The 15,913-nt window shown below is 44.6% G+C and overlaps 2 protein-coding genes across 2 annotated transcripts in view; both read right to left on the bottom strand.

Moving 5' to 3' along the window:
• LOC149451527 (uncharacterized) overlaps nt 1-3,857 on the bottom strand; it is a 103,592-nt gene extending 99,735 nt beyond the window's left edge. Inside the window, 1 exon segment of the mRNA XM_089690577.1 lies at nt 3,843-3,857. Within this exon segment, the coding sequence (XP_089546703.1) occupies nt 3,843-3,857 (15 nt within the window).
• Nucleotides 3,858-5,389: 1,532 nt separating this feature from the next.
• On the bottom strand, nt 5,390-14,698 carry LOC149451526 (uncharacterized). Its single transcript, XM_089690584.1, has 6 exons — nt 13,813-14,698; nt 13,616-13,720; nt 13,402-13,499; nt 13,128-13,322; nt 12,877-13,018; nt 5,390-7,892 (listed from the first exon to the last, which is right to left on the bottom strand). The coding sequence occupies exons 2-6, from the start codon at nt 13,647-13,649 to the stop codon at nt 6,478-6,480; spliced, it is 1,884 nt and encodes a 627-aa protein (XP_089546710.1). The 5' UTR covers nt 13,650-13,720; nt 13,813-14,698; the 3' UTR covers nt 5,390-6,477.
• Between the last annotated feature and the right edge of the window lie 1,215 nt (nt 14,699-15,913).

Genomic DNA, 15,913 nt, shown 5'->3' with positions numbered 1-15,913 from the left:
GGGAAGTGAATGGGGGAAGTACGGGTCCTGCAGAATTTGTGGGCTGCCAATCGGGATTTGCAAGCGCATCTGGAAGGATACTAGGGGCTCTACAGTCCTGTCTGTGAATTCTTGGTGGCTGCGGGACAATACTTGTACTCACCACCTCACCAGCTTGTACTGCACTTATGGGACTCACCATGTCACCAAGTGATACTGCAGTGCTGGTATGTGAAAGACCAGGATGTACTAGGCCGCTGGTGATCGCCAGTTCACCAAGAGGTAGCATGGTACTAGTACCGGCACTCTGCTGCATATGAGAGTCATCATGCAATTGTAACACCTCAGCACCCTGGGAATGGGGTCGGGTACACCTGACCTTAGCAGGGACGTCTTCTCCATCGTCTGAGCGATCTGTTAGGGTGCCACAGCTGTCTACAGGTTCGTATTCTGATTGTGTCAGTGAGTCTTCCCCTTCACTCTCACCTGACATGCTCAGAATCCTGTAGGCCTCTTCACTAGAGTACCTTCCGTTGGACATTTTGGCCACTAAATTTTTAGGTAGCTAGCGCGACTCCCGGGAAAAAGAGCGTCTGGCTGTCAGGGACTGCTTGAACTGCTACAAAAAAACTGGCTTCCAAGTACTAACAGAGATCAGGCCTGATTCTGCCAACACTGCGGTTTTGTGTGCAATGTATCCTGTGACAGTGACCTACTGACACTGCACTTGCTGGGGGAGAAGGGGGGGGTAATCGTAGGGGCTAAACGCAGGTGCTGGCAGGTGCCGGGGCTGATCCCACTAATGCTGCATTTTTGGGGACTCTATACTATTGAGAATGTTGGTATAGTGCTGATCTGATCAAAGATATTGATCCGCTCAGACATTATACTAGCAATGGAGGTTTATTGTGTTTGAGCGTCTTCCTGGCAATCAAGGGGTTAAATGTGATGACTGAAATAAAAAACATATGGTGCCTTATCCCAGAGATAATAACAGCTTTAATGTGCTTCCATAATGCACTCACATGTATTATATAACATTGCGCTTTAGATGTGTCAATATCCGCAATTTGCAGTAAAGGACAAAGCAGAGGGTGTGTGTCCACACACCTTCAGTACTCGCCGTATGGTAGATGAGATGCGTGGTGACGTCACTGCCCCTCCCCAACGTGTTGCGCTACACAACATCCCCCGGACGAAGCTACAAAATCCCTGTAGCACAACGCGTTGGGGAGGGGCAGTGACGTCACCGCGCATCTCATCTACCATACGGCGAGCACTGAATTTGTGTGGACACAAATATCTGCTTTGTCCTTTACTGCAAATTGCGGATATTGACACATCTAAAGCGCAATGTTATATAATACATGTGAGTGCATTATGGAAGCACATTAAAGCTGTTTTTATCTCTGGGATAAGGCACCATATGTTGTTTTTTCCTCTTTTACACGAGACATACGAGGAACACAAAGGCAGTGGATTAAGAAACGGATCAAAGGAGGGAGTATCCCTCACAGGCTCACAGCATTACTGCAAAGAACCAATCCGTATATTGAAGGAGAGTAGATCTGCTTTTGCTGGAATATCATTTGCACAGTGTCACTTGGGACAGTATTGTTGATGATTTCACATTATATAGTATTTAGTTTTTATATTTATTCCACCATGAATTTTTCTGTGGTTTATTTATGGAACATTTGCACATCTATATGAATATTGCACATTCAGTGATTTGGTATTATGATATCACCATTTTAATTTATTTTATTGAATTTTATTATTTAATCACATAAGTCACCATATATTGTATCTTTATTCTTTTATAAACACTGTTATTGGTATTAGAGCGCGGTAATTACATAAATATTTAATTGATATTAAATGCACATCTTCTGAGAGTGGGCAAACTAACCAGCGACCTAATACACATATTTGTCAGTATACCTCAGTGGCTCACAAGTTAATTTGTATTTTTAAATGTGATGACTGATGTAGTGACGGACAATCTGACACCATCTGGGAGGGACACTAACTGACGCTAATGCTATCTGAAGTCGCTGGTGACACTAATACAGTGATCAGCAAACAACCTGTACACTGTACTAATGACACTGGTGACTGGGCAGCGAAGGGGTTAACTGGGGGGTGATCAAGGGGTTAAATGTGTCTTAAATGTGATTTTACTGTGTGTGTGCAGTGCATGGATCTTTCTTTTCTCTATGGGATGGAATGTGCCCAGAGAGAGAAGATTTCATCATTTCCTGTATCTGTGTAATGTAAACACAGGTACAGGAAGATCTCTGATAGGGCAGGGATCGATCATCAGATCCAGGCCGAACATCACTGGCCTGAACATGATGATTGATCGGTCAGGAACTGAATCACGGCAATGGCAGGTTGGTGCATGCGTGCGGTCACCACAGGAGCACGAACCACATATATAAATATATATATACATATACACATGATTTTGTGCAGGGAGTCCGCCCTGTGGCAGTATTTCTATTATAGGGCGGACTTAAAGCGGTTAAGGAAAGCGCGGCGCTGTATTTCTATTTATTGACATTTTTACACATTTATATGAGTATGATTAGGTGTGGGCAGCATTTTTTTAGTTGAATCCACTGTTAAGTTGGTTTATTGATTATTGATCACCTTTTTTAGCTGCTTGTGGGAATACTTTGTATTATTTGTGCTCCTCTTCACTAGTGTACCTTTCCAGTTCCTGTGTTTATAAATATGGACACAGAATGATCTCTGATTCTGTACAGGGGATCAGCAGGTCCAGGTGATCAGCAGGTGCAGGTGATCAGCAGGTCCAGGCCAGAAATCATTGGCCTGGACCTGATAATTGGTTTGTGTTGTACCGAGTGACAGCACAGTCAGGGCGGTGGGCTCACACGTGTACATGTACTGTATGTGATCTGGCGAAGCGGGACTGCCCTGCTGCAGTATAAGTGTGGTGGTCGGTCCTGAACTGGGTAAAGTCACTTTGTTTGCCGATGATCTTTTACTTACTTTGGTCCAACCCAACACCTCCCTGCCAGTCCTATTCTCTGTACTCCAGACATTTCCCTTCCAATGCAGCGCTCACCTCTATAAAACAGAATGATAGTTTCCTTGGCCCACCTCCTACCTGGATTATTTGGGCATTCATCTCCCTCGCTCGTACAACACACTCCATGAAGCCAACTACATCCCCACTTTCAAATACTTGAGAGTCCTACTTCTGTCCTGGACTCATCTTCACCTCTCCTGGATAGGGAGGATCAGTGATGGAAAATTGGCAATTTTACCAAAACTCCTTTACTTGTCCTGTACTCTTCCCCATCCCCACCCCCACCGATCCCCATCTCCTCCTATACTCTGAAATCTTTTTAAAATCAGGTCTTGTGATTCAACTGAGCAGACAAAGGGCCACGAATCTCAAGACATGCTATGTTTATACATTAAAGTATAAAAAATACAGTGAGCAGCTGAACATTCAAGGAAAACACATAAAAGTCCCAAAAATATATATATAAATAAAATGCAGCGCTGTGTAATGTTACTATATTGCGGGCAGATATAAATAATAAATGAAACCAAAGCAAAATGAATAAATAAATAAATAAATCACAGTCCAGTAATGGTGCTTGCTGATTCCCAGTGCAAAAGTTAGAAATGCGCACTAACCAGAAACATATTAATAATGCGCATGTGTATATGATATCATGGAGATTCCCCTCTCTTTTCTGGTCTGGTAATGGGCAGGAGCTGGAGATAGTAGAGATGAAGCACCCTCGTGTGGCAAAATGGAGGTCCAGCAGGTCACAGAAATCCTTACAGAATCCTTCACACACTTCTGTAAGGATTTCTGTGACCTGCTGGACCTCCATTTCGTCACACGAGGGTGCTTCATCTCTACTATCTCCAGCTCCTGCCCATTACCAGACCAGAAAAGAGAGGGGAATCTCCATGATATCATATACACATGCGTATTATTAATACGTTTCTGGTTAGTGCGCATTTCTAACTTTTGCACTGGGAATCAGCGAGCACCATTACTGGACTGTGATTTATTTATTAATTTTGCTTTGGTTTCATTTATTATTTATATCTGCCCGCAATATAGCAACATCACACAGCGCTGCATTTTCTTTATATATGTTTATACATTAGAAACAAGGAGGTTTGGGTGTTCCAAATGTTACTAAATATTTCTTGGTGCCCAGATTACCCCACTAACCCCCCTTTACACCACAATACATGGCTCCTTATGGGCTGACTTAGAAGCATTGCTCTGTTCTCAAACTTCTCACCATTCACTCCCATGGAGTCCTCCTAAATCCAGAGCTACGTCTATCAGCCTCTTGATGGGTCACACACTCTGCACCTGGAACTCTGATAAATATTCCAGCAACTTCATATCCCCTCACTTGCCTCTCTGTCCTCTTTTGGGCAATCCTAAAATGGTTACAAACGTTACTAATCTGCCACCTTCCCAGGAACCCTCGGTACATCTTATGGCATTTGAAACCCCCAGGCCTTACGAGTTCACAATTTAAATTGGCTATAAATGTTCTACTAGCGGCAAAACAAAGACTTGGAAACAAGAGCTTGGCCCCTCGTGGAAGTCCATCTTAGCAAAGATGTCGTCTAAGAAAGATGCCTAATAAGAAATTCTTAGAAACCTGGGCCCCGTGGATACATTACACTCACCCCCCCATGTCCCCTGACACCTACACACTGCTATAGGCATTGAGGCCCCAGGTTTCTGGTAAGGGGGTCCCCGATGTCCTCCCTCTGTTCTTCATCTTACCACCTTGTTCTATTTCCTTCCCTCTTCCTTTTCTCTCGGCCCCCTGACCTGGGAGGCCTTGGTTACTGGGTATCTTGCCTATCCTCTGTGCAGGACCCGACTCTCACACCCAATCCAAGAGTGTCTCCCAAATTATGGCTAACTCAAGATTTCCCCTCCCCCTCATTTTATTCTCTTCTCCTTCCCTAATTATCCTCTTGTTGTCATTCTTACAATGTGTATGGTTACTGTAAACCCGATCTTGTAACACGCCGCGCTCATTGATCTTTATATCCATCACTTGTATTCTCTTGTATGATTTACGGATGCACGCTGGAATTGTTTTCATGGGTTGGTTACTTCTGAACATTTGTACGAGTTGCACAATGTATCCTACAAAACTTTAATTATAAAAACTTACTGCAAGTGAAAGTTAGTTGGACAAATGTGAGGAGCATTTCCCCCGCCGAGATACATTCTGCCCATCATTTATTTTACACAATGATTTCCTATGATGGTCAGCTCCATCTAGTGGCCTCAATGCAGTATTTTCCTGAAATCCCTCTGTGATATGGGGGTTTGTTAGCTCCTGTGGTAGATGTTTGTAAGTGAGTCCACGTCAGTCAAGACTTGCGGTTTATCGGCACGGCAGCCCACTTTTATTAAGAAGGAAAATGAAAGTCTTTACACCATAAGGTTTCCCACGCAGGGGATTGTCCAGCTTTGTCAATACATCAGATCACTGAAAATGCGAGCTCACCTGGCTACACTTCAGCAGCACCCCTGATCTTTACACTGGTCCCCGGACTAGGACTTCTTCAGGATTACTCAGCCTTGGTTACAGCCCCTCACTACACAGGTCCACTCCTGGCCTCTACATCGGGTTCCCCACCCCCCTCAAGCTTGATCACTCCTCCATTGACTTCTGGACTCCCTCCACCTCCATGGACTCCCTCCAGACCCCTGGACTCACAAGCCACTTCAGGTCCCCCAGACTCTTGGAGCTGTCCTAACTTTCCCAGTCCTTGGGCAAGGAATCCCACCTCACAAGGGATGAAGTCTCCAGCAGGAACCCCCAGATCTCCTGACAGGGTCCTGTCTCCAAATGGCAGAAGACCTGGCCTATAATGATCCTGCCCACCTATGTACTCACACAGGCTGCAGGCATCTAGCAAAGCCTGGACATGGGACTGAAGGTCTTGTCCCCACCAAGAATCTCTGGAACCTTCAAGCTCCAGGTCCTGACCCGGAACTACCAAATCCATTGACAACCTAGAACACAGTTTTCTCTGCTCACAAAATACATGTTGGAGATTCTCAAACAGCAGCCAGGAGGACCCTGTGTCATTGTCACAGTGGCAGGACCTCACACTTCCACACCTCCATCAGACCTCCAAGTGTTTGTGAGAGCTTCCGCTAGAACATTGACTCCATTTTTATTCTTCTCCTGCCATCAATGGCGGACCCGGTCCCACACTTCATCCATGTCTTTGGGGGCCTCTGATCTCCTTTCAAACTGTTTCTTCCATGATGAAGATCAGCCATGGAGTATATCTGAGGTGTATATCAGGGTGTGCTTCTTCCCCACATGAGAGCTGGGATGTCCAGCAACATTCATCTAGAAGACATTTCCCGCACTCAAGGCACTAATACACCTCCAGGGTTGTGTGGGATCCCTGATGTACAGGAAGACAGGACTTCAGAGAGGACCATTTCCCTCACTCAGGACAGGAAAGTGGCTTCTCCCCCGTGTGAGATCTCTGATGTCTGGAAAGATGGGACTTCTGTGAATAACATTTCCCGCACTCAGGACAAGAAAATGGCTTCTCCCCCGTGTGATATCTCTGATGTATAACAAGTTCTGATTTGTATACAAAACATTTCCCGCACTCAGAACAGGAATATGTCTGCTCCCCTGTGTGGGATCTCTGGTGTGTATAAAGATGGGACTTCAGTGAATAACATTTCCCACACTCAGGACAGCAATAAGGCTTCTCCCCCGTGTGAGATCTCTGATGTTTGTGAAGATTAGAGTTATCTGAAAAACATTTTCCGCACTCAGAACAGGAATACGGCTTCTCCCCTGTGTGAGATCTCTGATGACTGGAAAGATAGGACTTCTCTGAAAAACATTTCCCACACTCAGGGCAGGAATATGGCTTCTCCACCATGTGAGATCTCTGATGTCTGTGAAGATTGGACTTCTGTGAAAAACATGTCCCGCACTCAGGACAGGAATATGGCTTCTCCCTCGTGTGTGATCTCTCATGTCTGTGAAGACAGGACATATTTGAAAAACATTTTCCACACTCAGGACAGGAAAGTGGCTTCTCCCCTGTGTGAGATCTCTGATGTTTGAAAAGATTGGACTTCACTGAAAAACGTTTCCCGCACTCAGGGCAGGAATACGGCTTCTCCCCTGTGTGACATCTCTGATGTGTGTAAAGATCAAACTTCTGTGAAAAACATTTCCCGCACTCAGGACAGGAATACGGCTTCTCCCCTGTGTGAGATCTCTCATGTGTGGAAAGATCAGACTTCTGCAAAAAACATTTCCCGCACACAGAACAGGAATACGGCTTCTCCCCCGTGTGAGATCTCTGATGTCTGTGAAGACTGGACTTCTTTGAAAAACATTTCCCACAATCAGGACAGGAATACGGCTTCTCTCCTGTGTGAGTTCTCTGATGTGTGTAAAGATCAGACTTCTGCAAAAAACATTTCCCACACTCAGGGCAGGAATGTGGCTTCTCCCCTGTGTGAGATCTTTGATGTGTGTAAAGATTGGACTTGACTGAAAAACATTTCCCGCACTCAGGACAGGAATACGGCTTCTCCCCTGTGTGAGATCTTTTATGCCTATTAAGATTGGATTTACACTGGAAACCCTTCCCGCACTCAGTACAGGAAAAGCTCTTTCCTGTTGGAAGGCCGGCCCGGTCCCGCACAGTCTGAGGTTCCTCAAGATGTGAGGAATCTGATGGTCCATCTACACAGGGTGGTGCCGGATGGACATTGGTGGGAGCCGGGTTTTCTCCTGGACTATACTGTGTGATGTCCTCATCTTCTACTTTCCAGTCTGGAGACAAAGTGAGACAATCCTCGGAGGTTTTCCTCATCTCCCGGCCATGGACTAAAATACAAAGACAAAGAGGATTACTAGACAGGAGCTGATTGATTCCCCCAAACTTGGACGTGGTATACTTGGACAGAGGGGTGGCGGTGGACGTGGTATACTTGGACAGAGGGGTGGTGGTGGACGTGGTATACTTGGACAGAGGGGTGGCGGTGGACGTGGTATACTTGGACAGAGGGGTGGCGGTGGACGTGGTATACTTGGACAGAGGGGTGGCGGTGGACGTGGTATACTTGGACAGAGGGGTGGCGGTGGACGTGGTATACTTGGACAGAGGGGTGGCGGTGGACGTGGTATACTTGGACAGAGGGGTGGCGGTGGACGTGGTATACTTGGACAGAGGGGTGGCGGTGGACGTGGTATACTTGGACAGAGGAGTGGCGGTGGACGTGGTACATTTGGACAGAGGGGTGGCGGTGGACCTGGTATACTTGGACAGAGGGATGGCGGTGGACGTGGTACACTTGGACAGAGGGGTGGCGATGGACGTGGTACACTTGGACAGAGGGGTGGCGGTGGACGTGGTACACTTGGACAGAGGGGTGGACGTGGACGTGGTATACTTGGACAGAGGGGTGGACGTGGACGTGGTATACTTGGACAGAGGGGTGGACGTGGACGTGGTATACTTGGACACAGTTCCCCATACACGGCTAATGTGTAAGGTAAAGTCTATGGGCTGGAAAATCTGAATGTAAATGGATAGAAAACTGGCTAAAAGATCGTATTCAGAGAGTAGTGGTTAATGATTCATAATCTGAATGGTCTGGGGGTGTCAGTGGTGTACCCCAAGGCTCAGTGTTATTAGTGGGGTACCCCAGGGTTCAGTGTTGGGACCCTCACTCTGTAATCTATATACACGATATGGTGTCGGGGATCTCAGTCTTTGCAGATGACACCAAGCTGTGCCGGGGAATAACGTCCTTACAGGATGTCTCCAACTTACAAGCCGACCTCAATGCTCTGTGTAATTGGGGGACTATGGGGCCAATGAGGGCTAATGGTGATAAATGTAAGGTTCTGCACTTGGGTGGGGCTAAGAATAAGCACGCATCATACATACTAGGGGGGGTACAACTGGAGGGGGTCAATGATGGAGAGGGATCTGAAGAGGACAATGGTGGAGAATGATCTGGAGGAGTCAATGGTGGAGAAGGATCTGTGGGGGTCAATGGTGAAGGATCTGGGGGACAATGGTGGAGAAGGATCTGGGGGACAATGGTGGAGAAGGATCTGGGGGACAATGGTGGAGAAGGATCTGGGAGGGTCAATGGTGGAGAAGGATCTGGGGGGCAATTGTGCAGAAGGGTCTGGAGGGGTAGGGGTCAGTGGTGAAGAATCTGGGGTGGTCAATGAAGGAAAAGAATCTGGGGTTTCTAGTAGATCACAAGCTCAATAATGGCATGCAATGCAAAACTATGTGTTCTAAAGTGAGCAAAATCCTCTCGTATTAGGAGAGGTATAGACTGCAGAGAGAGATATCACCCCCCCCTCCCCCCGGGTACAAATCATCAGGTAACACCTCATGTGGAATATGCAGTTCAGTTTTGGGCTCCAAATCACAAAAAGAACACATAATATAATACATAAGGGGGGATATGATCTCCATGTATAATACATAAGGGGGGATATGATCTCCATGTATAATACATAAGGGGGGATATGATCTCCATGTATAATACATAAGGGGGGATATGATCTCCATGTATAATACATAAGGGGGGATATGATCTCCATGTATAATACATAAGGGGGGGATATGATCTCCATGTATAATACATTAGGGGGGATATGATCTCCATGTATAATACATAAGGGGGGATATGATCTCCATGTATAATACATAAGGGGGGGATATGATCTCCATGTATAATACATAAGGGGGATATGATCTCCATGTATAATACATAAGGGGGATATGATCTCCATGTATAATACATAAGGGGGGATATGATCTCCGTGTATAATACATAAGGGGGGATATGATCTCCGTGTATAATACATAAGGGGGGATATGATCTCCATGTATAATACATAAGGGGGGATATGATCTCCATGTATAATACATAAGGGGGGATATGATCTCCATGTATAATACATAAGAGGGGGGATATGATCTCCATGTATAATACATAAGGGGGGATATGATCACCGTGTATAATACATAAGGGGGGGATATGATCTCCGTGTATAATACATAAGGGGGGGATATGATCTCCGTGTATAATACATAAGGGGGGATATGATCTCCGTGTATAATACATAAGGGGGGATATGATCTCCGTGTATAATACATAAGGGGGGATATGATCTCCATGTATAATACATAAGGGGGGATATGATCTCCATGTATAATACATAAGAGGGGGGATATGATCTCCATGTATAATACATAAGGGGGGATATGATCTCCATGTATAATACATAAGGGGGGATATGATCTCCATGTATAATACATAAGGGGGATATGATCTCCATGTATAATACATAAGGGGGGATATGATCTCCATGTGTAATACATAAGGGGGGTATGATCTCCATGTATAATACATAAGGGGGGATATGATCTCCATATATAATACATAAGGGGGGATATGATCACCATGTATAATACATAAGGGGATATGATCTCCATGTATAATACATAAGGGGGGGATATGATCTCCATGTATAATACATAAGGGGGGATATGATCTCCATGTATAATACATAAGGGGGGATATGATCTCCATGTATAATACATAAGGGGGGATATGATCTCCATGTATAATACATAAGGGGGATATGGTCTCCATGTATAATACATAAGGGGGATATGGTCTCCATGTATAATACATAAGGGGGATATGATCTCCATGTATAATACATAAGGGGGGATATGATCTCCATGTATAATACATAAGGGGGATATGATCTCCATGTATAATACATAAGGGGGGGATATGATCACCATGTATAATACATAAGGGGGGATATGATCTCCATGTATAATACATAAGGGGGGATATGATCACCATGTATAATACATAAGGGGGGATATGATCTCCATGTATAATACATAAGGGGGATATGATCACCATGTATAATACATAAGGGGGGGATATGATCTCCATGTATAATACATAAGGGGGGGATATGATCTCCATGTATAATACATAAGGGGGATATGATATCCATGTATAATACATAAGGGGGGGATATGATCTCCATGTATAATACATAAGGGGGATATGATCTCCATGTATAATACATAAGGGGGATATGATCTCCATGTATAATACATAAGGGGGATATGATCTCCATGTATAATACATAAGGGAGGGATATGATCTCCATGTATAATACATAACGGAGGGATATGATCTCCATGTATAATACATAAGGGGGATATGATCTCCATGTATAATACATAAGGGGGGATATGATCTCCATGTATAATACATAAGGGGGATATGATCTCCATGTATAATACATAAGGGGGGATATGATCTCCATGTATAAAACATAAGGGGGGATATGATCTCCATGTATAATACATAAGGGGGGATATGATCTCCATGTATAATACATAAGGGGGGGATATGATCTCCATGTATAATACATAAGGGGGATATGATCTCCATGTATAATACATAAGGGGGGATATGATCTCCATGTATAATACATAAGGGGGATATGATCTCCATGTATAATACATAAGGGGGGATATGATCTCCATGTATAATACATAATTGGGGATATGATCTCCATGTATAATACATAAGGGGGATATGATCACCATGTATAATACATAAGGTGGGATATGATCTCCATGTATAATACATAAGGGGGGGGGGATATGATCACCATGTATAATACATAAGGGGGGATATGATCTCCATGTATAATACATAAGGGGGATATGATCTCCATGTATAATACATAAGGGGGGATATGATCATCATGTATAATACATAAGGGGGGATATGATCTCCATGTATAATACATAAGGGGGATATGATCTCCATGTATAATACATAAGGGGGGATATGATCTCCATGTATAATACATAAGGGGGGATATGATCTCCATGTATAATACATAAGGGGGGATATGATCTCCATGTATAATACATAAGGGGGGATATGATCTCCATGTATAATACATAAGGGGGATATGATCTCCATGTATAATACATAAGGGGGGATATGATCTCCATGTATAATACATAAGGGGGGGATATGATCTCCATGTATAATACATAAGGGGGGGGGGTTGCTGTAGGAAAGTCCTGGATTCTTTCTTGGATACACAGAATATAACTGGATATAACATTTATAGGGAAAGTTGATCCCGGGAATATCCGATTGCCTCTCGGGGATCAGGAAGGAATTTTATCCCAGCAGGAGCAGATTGGATCGTGCTTTGCTTGGATTTTGCCTTCTGGTGGATCCACTGTGAGTGTAGGATTATAACTTTTATTTTTAATGGTACAACTAGATGGAATGTCTTTTTTCAGCCAGACTAACTATGTAACTATGTAGGTCCAACACCGCTGCCTCCCATCTCCTGAGACTGCACTCAGTGACTTGGGTCTGAGACACTACAGACATATCCCTCCACCCGGCACAGCCAGCAGATAACAGAGCAAGGAACCCTGGGAGAATTGTTCTGTCAGAGATCTTACTAGACCCAAACATAGGGCAGAATATCAAAAGCACACACCCCAGGTGCCTAGGTCAAGAAACACTTATGGTGAAAATGAACATTTTGCTGCCAGCTGAACCCCAGAACCTCCATAAATCCAGTCTAGATACATAAATTGTGTCTGCAGCACAGAGAAGGAAGATTATCCGAGAGAAATCCAGGAATACAGAACGGGGAACACAGCTCAGGAAAGTGACCAGGGGATTACAGGCTGATATCACCCAGTCCCCGCCCTACTCTGGACCAATCAGTGAGCAGTATGGGTGGAGGAATGGATTTAGTGTTCATGACCCACCTGTGCTGATCTCTGTAGGAGTGTCCTCCTCTATAAATGTCCCCGTTATTCCATCCTCCTCCATAGACTGCTGATCATCCCTCACATACGCCTCTTCTTCTTCTGCTTTCACCTCAAATTCTATATCGATTGGATCTCCACTCTAAATCAAGAAAATGGGAGAAAATATCATCTGTAAAATGTAAGGTCACATAAAAATATCCACACGTTGTCTCTATGAGTCCATGTTCTAGATTCTCCATCCCACCAACCTTGTAATGGTGACCTTCCTGTGTGGAATCCCGGGAATACAGAGGACGGGGACATCTCTCTGGTGGGTTCCTGGTATTAGGTGGCTCCATCATATCCTTGTGTCCTTCTGAAAACTCCTCCATCACTCCATACTCCTCATCCTCCTCTTTATACTCTTCTTTAACATCAATATTATCATCCCCGAGGATTCCACTCTGAAAGATATAATAAAACATTCATTGTAACAAACATGCTGTGTATAAATCACAACTACCAATAATTGTCATCATCTACCTGATGATGGTGAGGGATAGTGTGACCTTCCTGTGTGGAATCCCGGGAATACAGAGGACGGGGACATCTCTCTGGTGGGTTCCCATGACTGGATCCATCTGTAGGAAACACACACACTGACTGAATCCATTGTTTCTATGTGTTTATCAGATGATGGGGGATCTAGGTGGATCCTCCGTACTGCTCTCTCCTTTACAATAAAGTCTCCTCTTACCCGGTGATGTGAGGGGCGGCTGATTGTCCTTCATGATGTTCTTGTAGAGATCCTTGTGTCCATCTAAATATTGATTTGTATCATCAACGTGTGTATTATTATCTGCTGGAGATAAAAGACGTCACAGTGACTATGGAGGAAGAGGACGGACACGAAGGGGGGTTACTGGGTATAAATAGAACATAACATCTTAATACCCCCTCTGCTGCCATGTCCACCAATGTCTCCGATATCCTTCACACCGCATGGCACAGCCTGTCTTTTTTCCAGATGACTTCCTGTGTGTTCCTGACATCACTTCCTGTCTGTACCTGACATCACTTCCTGTCTGTATTCCATAGAGAAGTCCTGTCTGGGTAAAAATGAGATCACCATCTTGTGGAGTTCAGAGGAACTGCAGCCCCGAGAAATGTCCCCTAATACCCATTCCAGCATTGTATCTACCTTACAGAGATATCAGGGAAGTGCCAAAATAACTAAAAAAAAGTAAGAAACAATAAACCTAACTCTTATGCAACCAACTGTTTAAAAAAGTTATTTTACTACAGATAGAAAAGTCTTAAATAAACAGAGATAACAACAAAGGTATACATAATAAAACAGAAACCTCCAAAATCAGACAGACTACCTCTTATATCAGAGAGAGACAGACTACCCAGAATGTCCCATCCTTCATATCAGAGAGAGAAAGATTACCCAGAATGTCCCATCCTTCATATCAGAGACCGAGACAGACTACCCGGAATGTCCTGTCCTTCATATCAGAGAGAGACAGACTACCCGGAATGTCCCATCCTTCATATCAGAGAGAGAGACAGACTACCCAGAATGTCCCATCCTTCATATCAGAGACCGAGACAGACTACCCGGAATGTCCCATCCTTCATATCAGAGAGAGACAGACTACGCAGAATGTCCCATCCTTCTTATCAGAGAGAGACAGACTACCCAGAATGTCCCATCCTTCATATCAGAGAGAGACAGACTACCCAGAATGTCCCATCCTTCATATCAGAGACCGAGACAGACTACCCAGAATGTCCCATCCTTCATATCAGAGACCGAGACAGACTACCCAGAATCTCCCATCCTTCCTATCAGAGAGAGACAGACTACCCAGAATGTCCCATCCTTCCTATCAGAGAGAGACAGACTACCCAGAATGTCCCGTACTTCCTATCAGAGAGAGACAAACTACCCAGAATGTCCTATCCTTCCTATCAGAGAGAGACAGACTACCCAGAATGTCCCGTCTTTCCTATCAGAGAGAGAGAGAGAGAGAGAGAGAGACATCCCAGAATGTCCCATCCTTCCTATCAGAGAGAGACAGACTACCCAGAATGTCCCATCCTTCCTATCAGAGAGAGACAGACTACCCAGAATGTCCCATACTTCCTATCAGAGAGAGACAGACTACCCAGAATGTTCTATCCTTCCTATCAGAGAGAGACAGACTACCCAGAATGTCCCGTCTTTCCTATCAGAGAGAGAGAGAGAGAGAGACATCCCAGAATGTCCCATCCTTCCTATCAGAGAGAGACAGACTACCCAGAATGTCCCATCCTTCCTATCAGAGAGAGACAGACTACCCAGAATGTCCCATACTTCCTATCAGAGAGAGACAGACTACCCAGAATGTTCTATCCTTCCTATCAGAGAGAGACAGACTACCCAGAATGTCCCGTCTTTCCTATCAGAGAGAGAGAGAGAGAGAGACATCCCAGAATGTCCCATCCTTCCTATCAGAGAGAGACAGACTACCCAGAAAGTCCCATCCTTCCTATCAGAGAGAGACAGACTACCCAGAATGTCCTGTACTTCCTATCAGAGAGAGACAGACTATCCAGAATCTCCCATCGTTCCTATTAGAGAGAGACAGACTACCCAGAATGTCCCGTCCTTCATATCAGAGAGAGACAGACTACCCAGAATGTCCCGTCCTTCATATTAGTGACCGAGACAGACTACCCAGAATCTCCCATCCTTCCTGTCAGAGAGAGACAGACTACCCAGAATGTCCCGTCCTTCATATCAAAGAGAGAGAGACAGACTATCCAGAATGTCCCATTCTTCATATTAGACAGCCAGCCAGCTCTTGAAGGCTGGTAGGAAAGAACCATAAGGGTACCCAAGTGCTTGATTGGAAGAGGAGAAAGTGCCAAGACACCTCCACAGGGGTAAGCAGAGAGAAGAAATGGAGAGCAACTCATATGGTGCACAAAACACCAGCAGGTCATAAGGATGCACAGGGACCCATGTGCCTAAACACCCATCGGTGCCTCTAAGCAAAACTGCCTA

The sequence above is a fragment of the Staurois parvus genome, unplaced genomic scaffold, assembly GCF_062004578.1.
Source record: "Staurois parvus isolate SC_StPar_1 unplaced genomic scaffold, SC_StPar_1.0 ptg000534l, whole genome shotgun sequence".
NCBI classification, from domain to species: domain Eukaryota; kingdom Metazoa; phylum Chordata; class Amphibia; order Anura; family Ranidae; genus Staurois; species Staurois parvus.
Note: the sequence above shows the minus strand (reverse complement) of the source record. Positions and strands in the feature narration are given on the sequence as shown.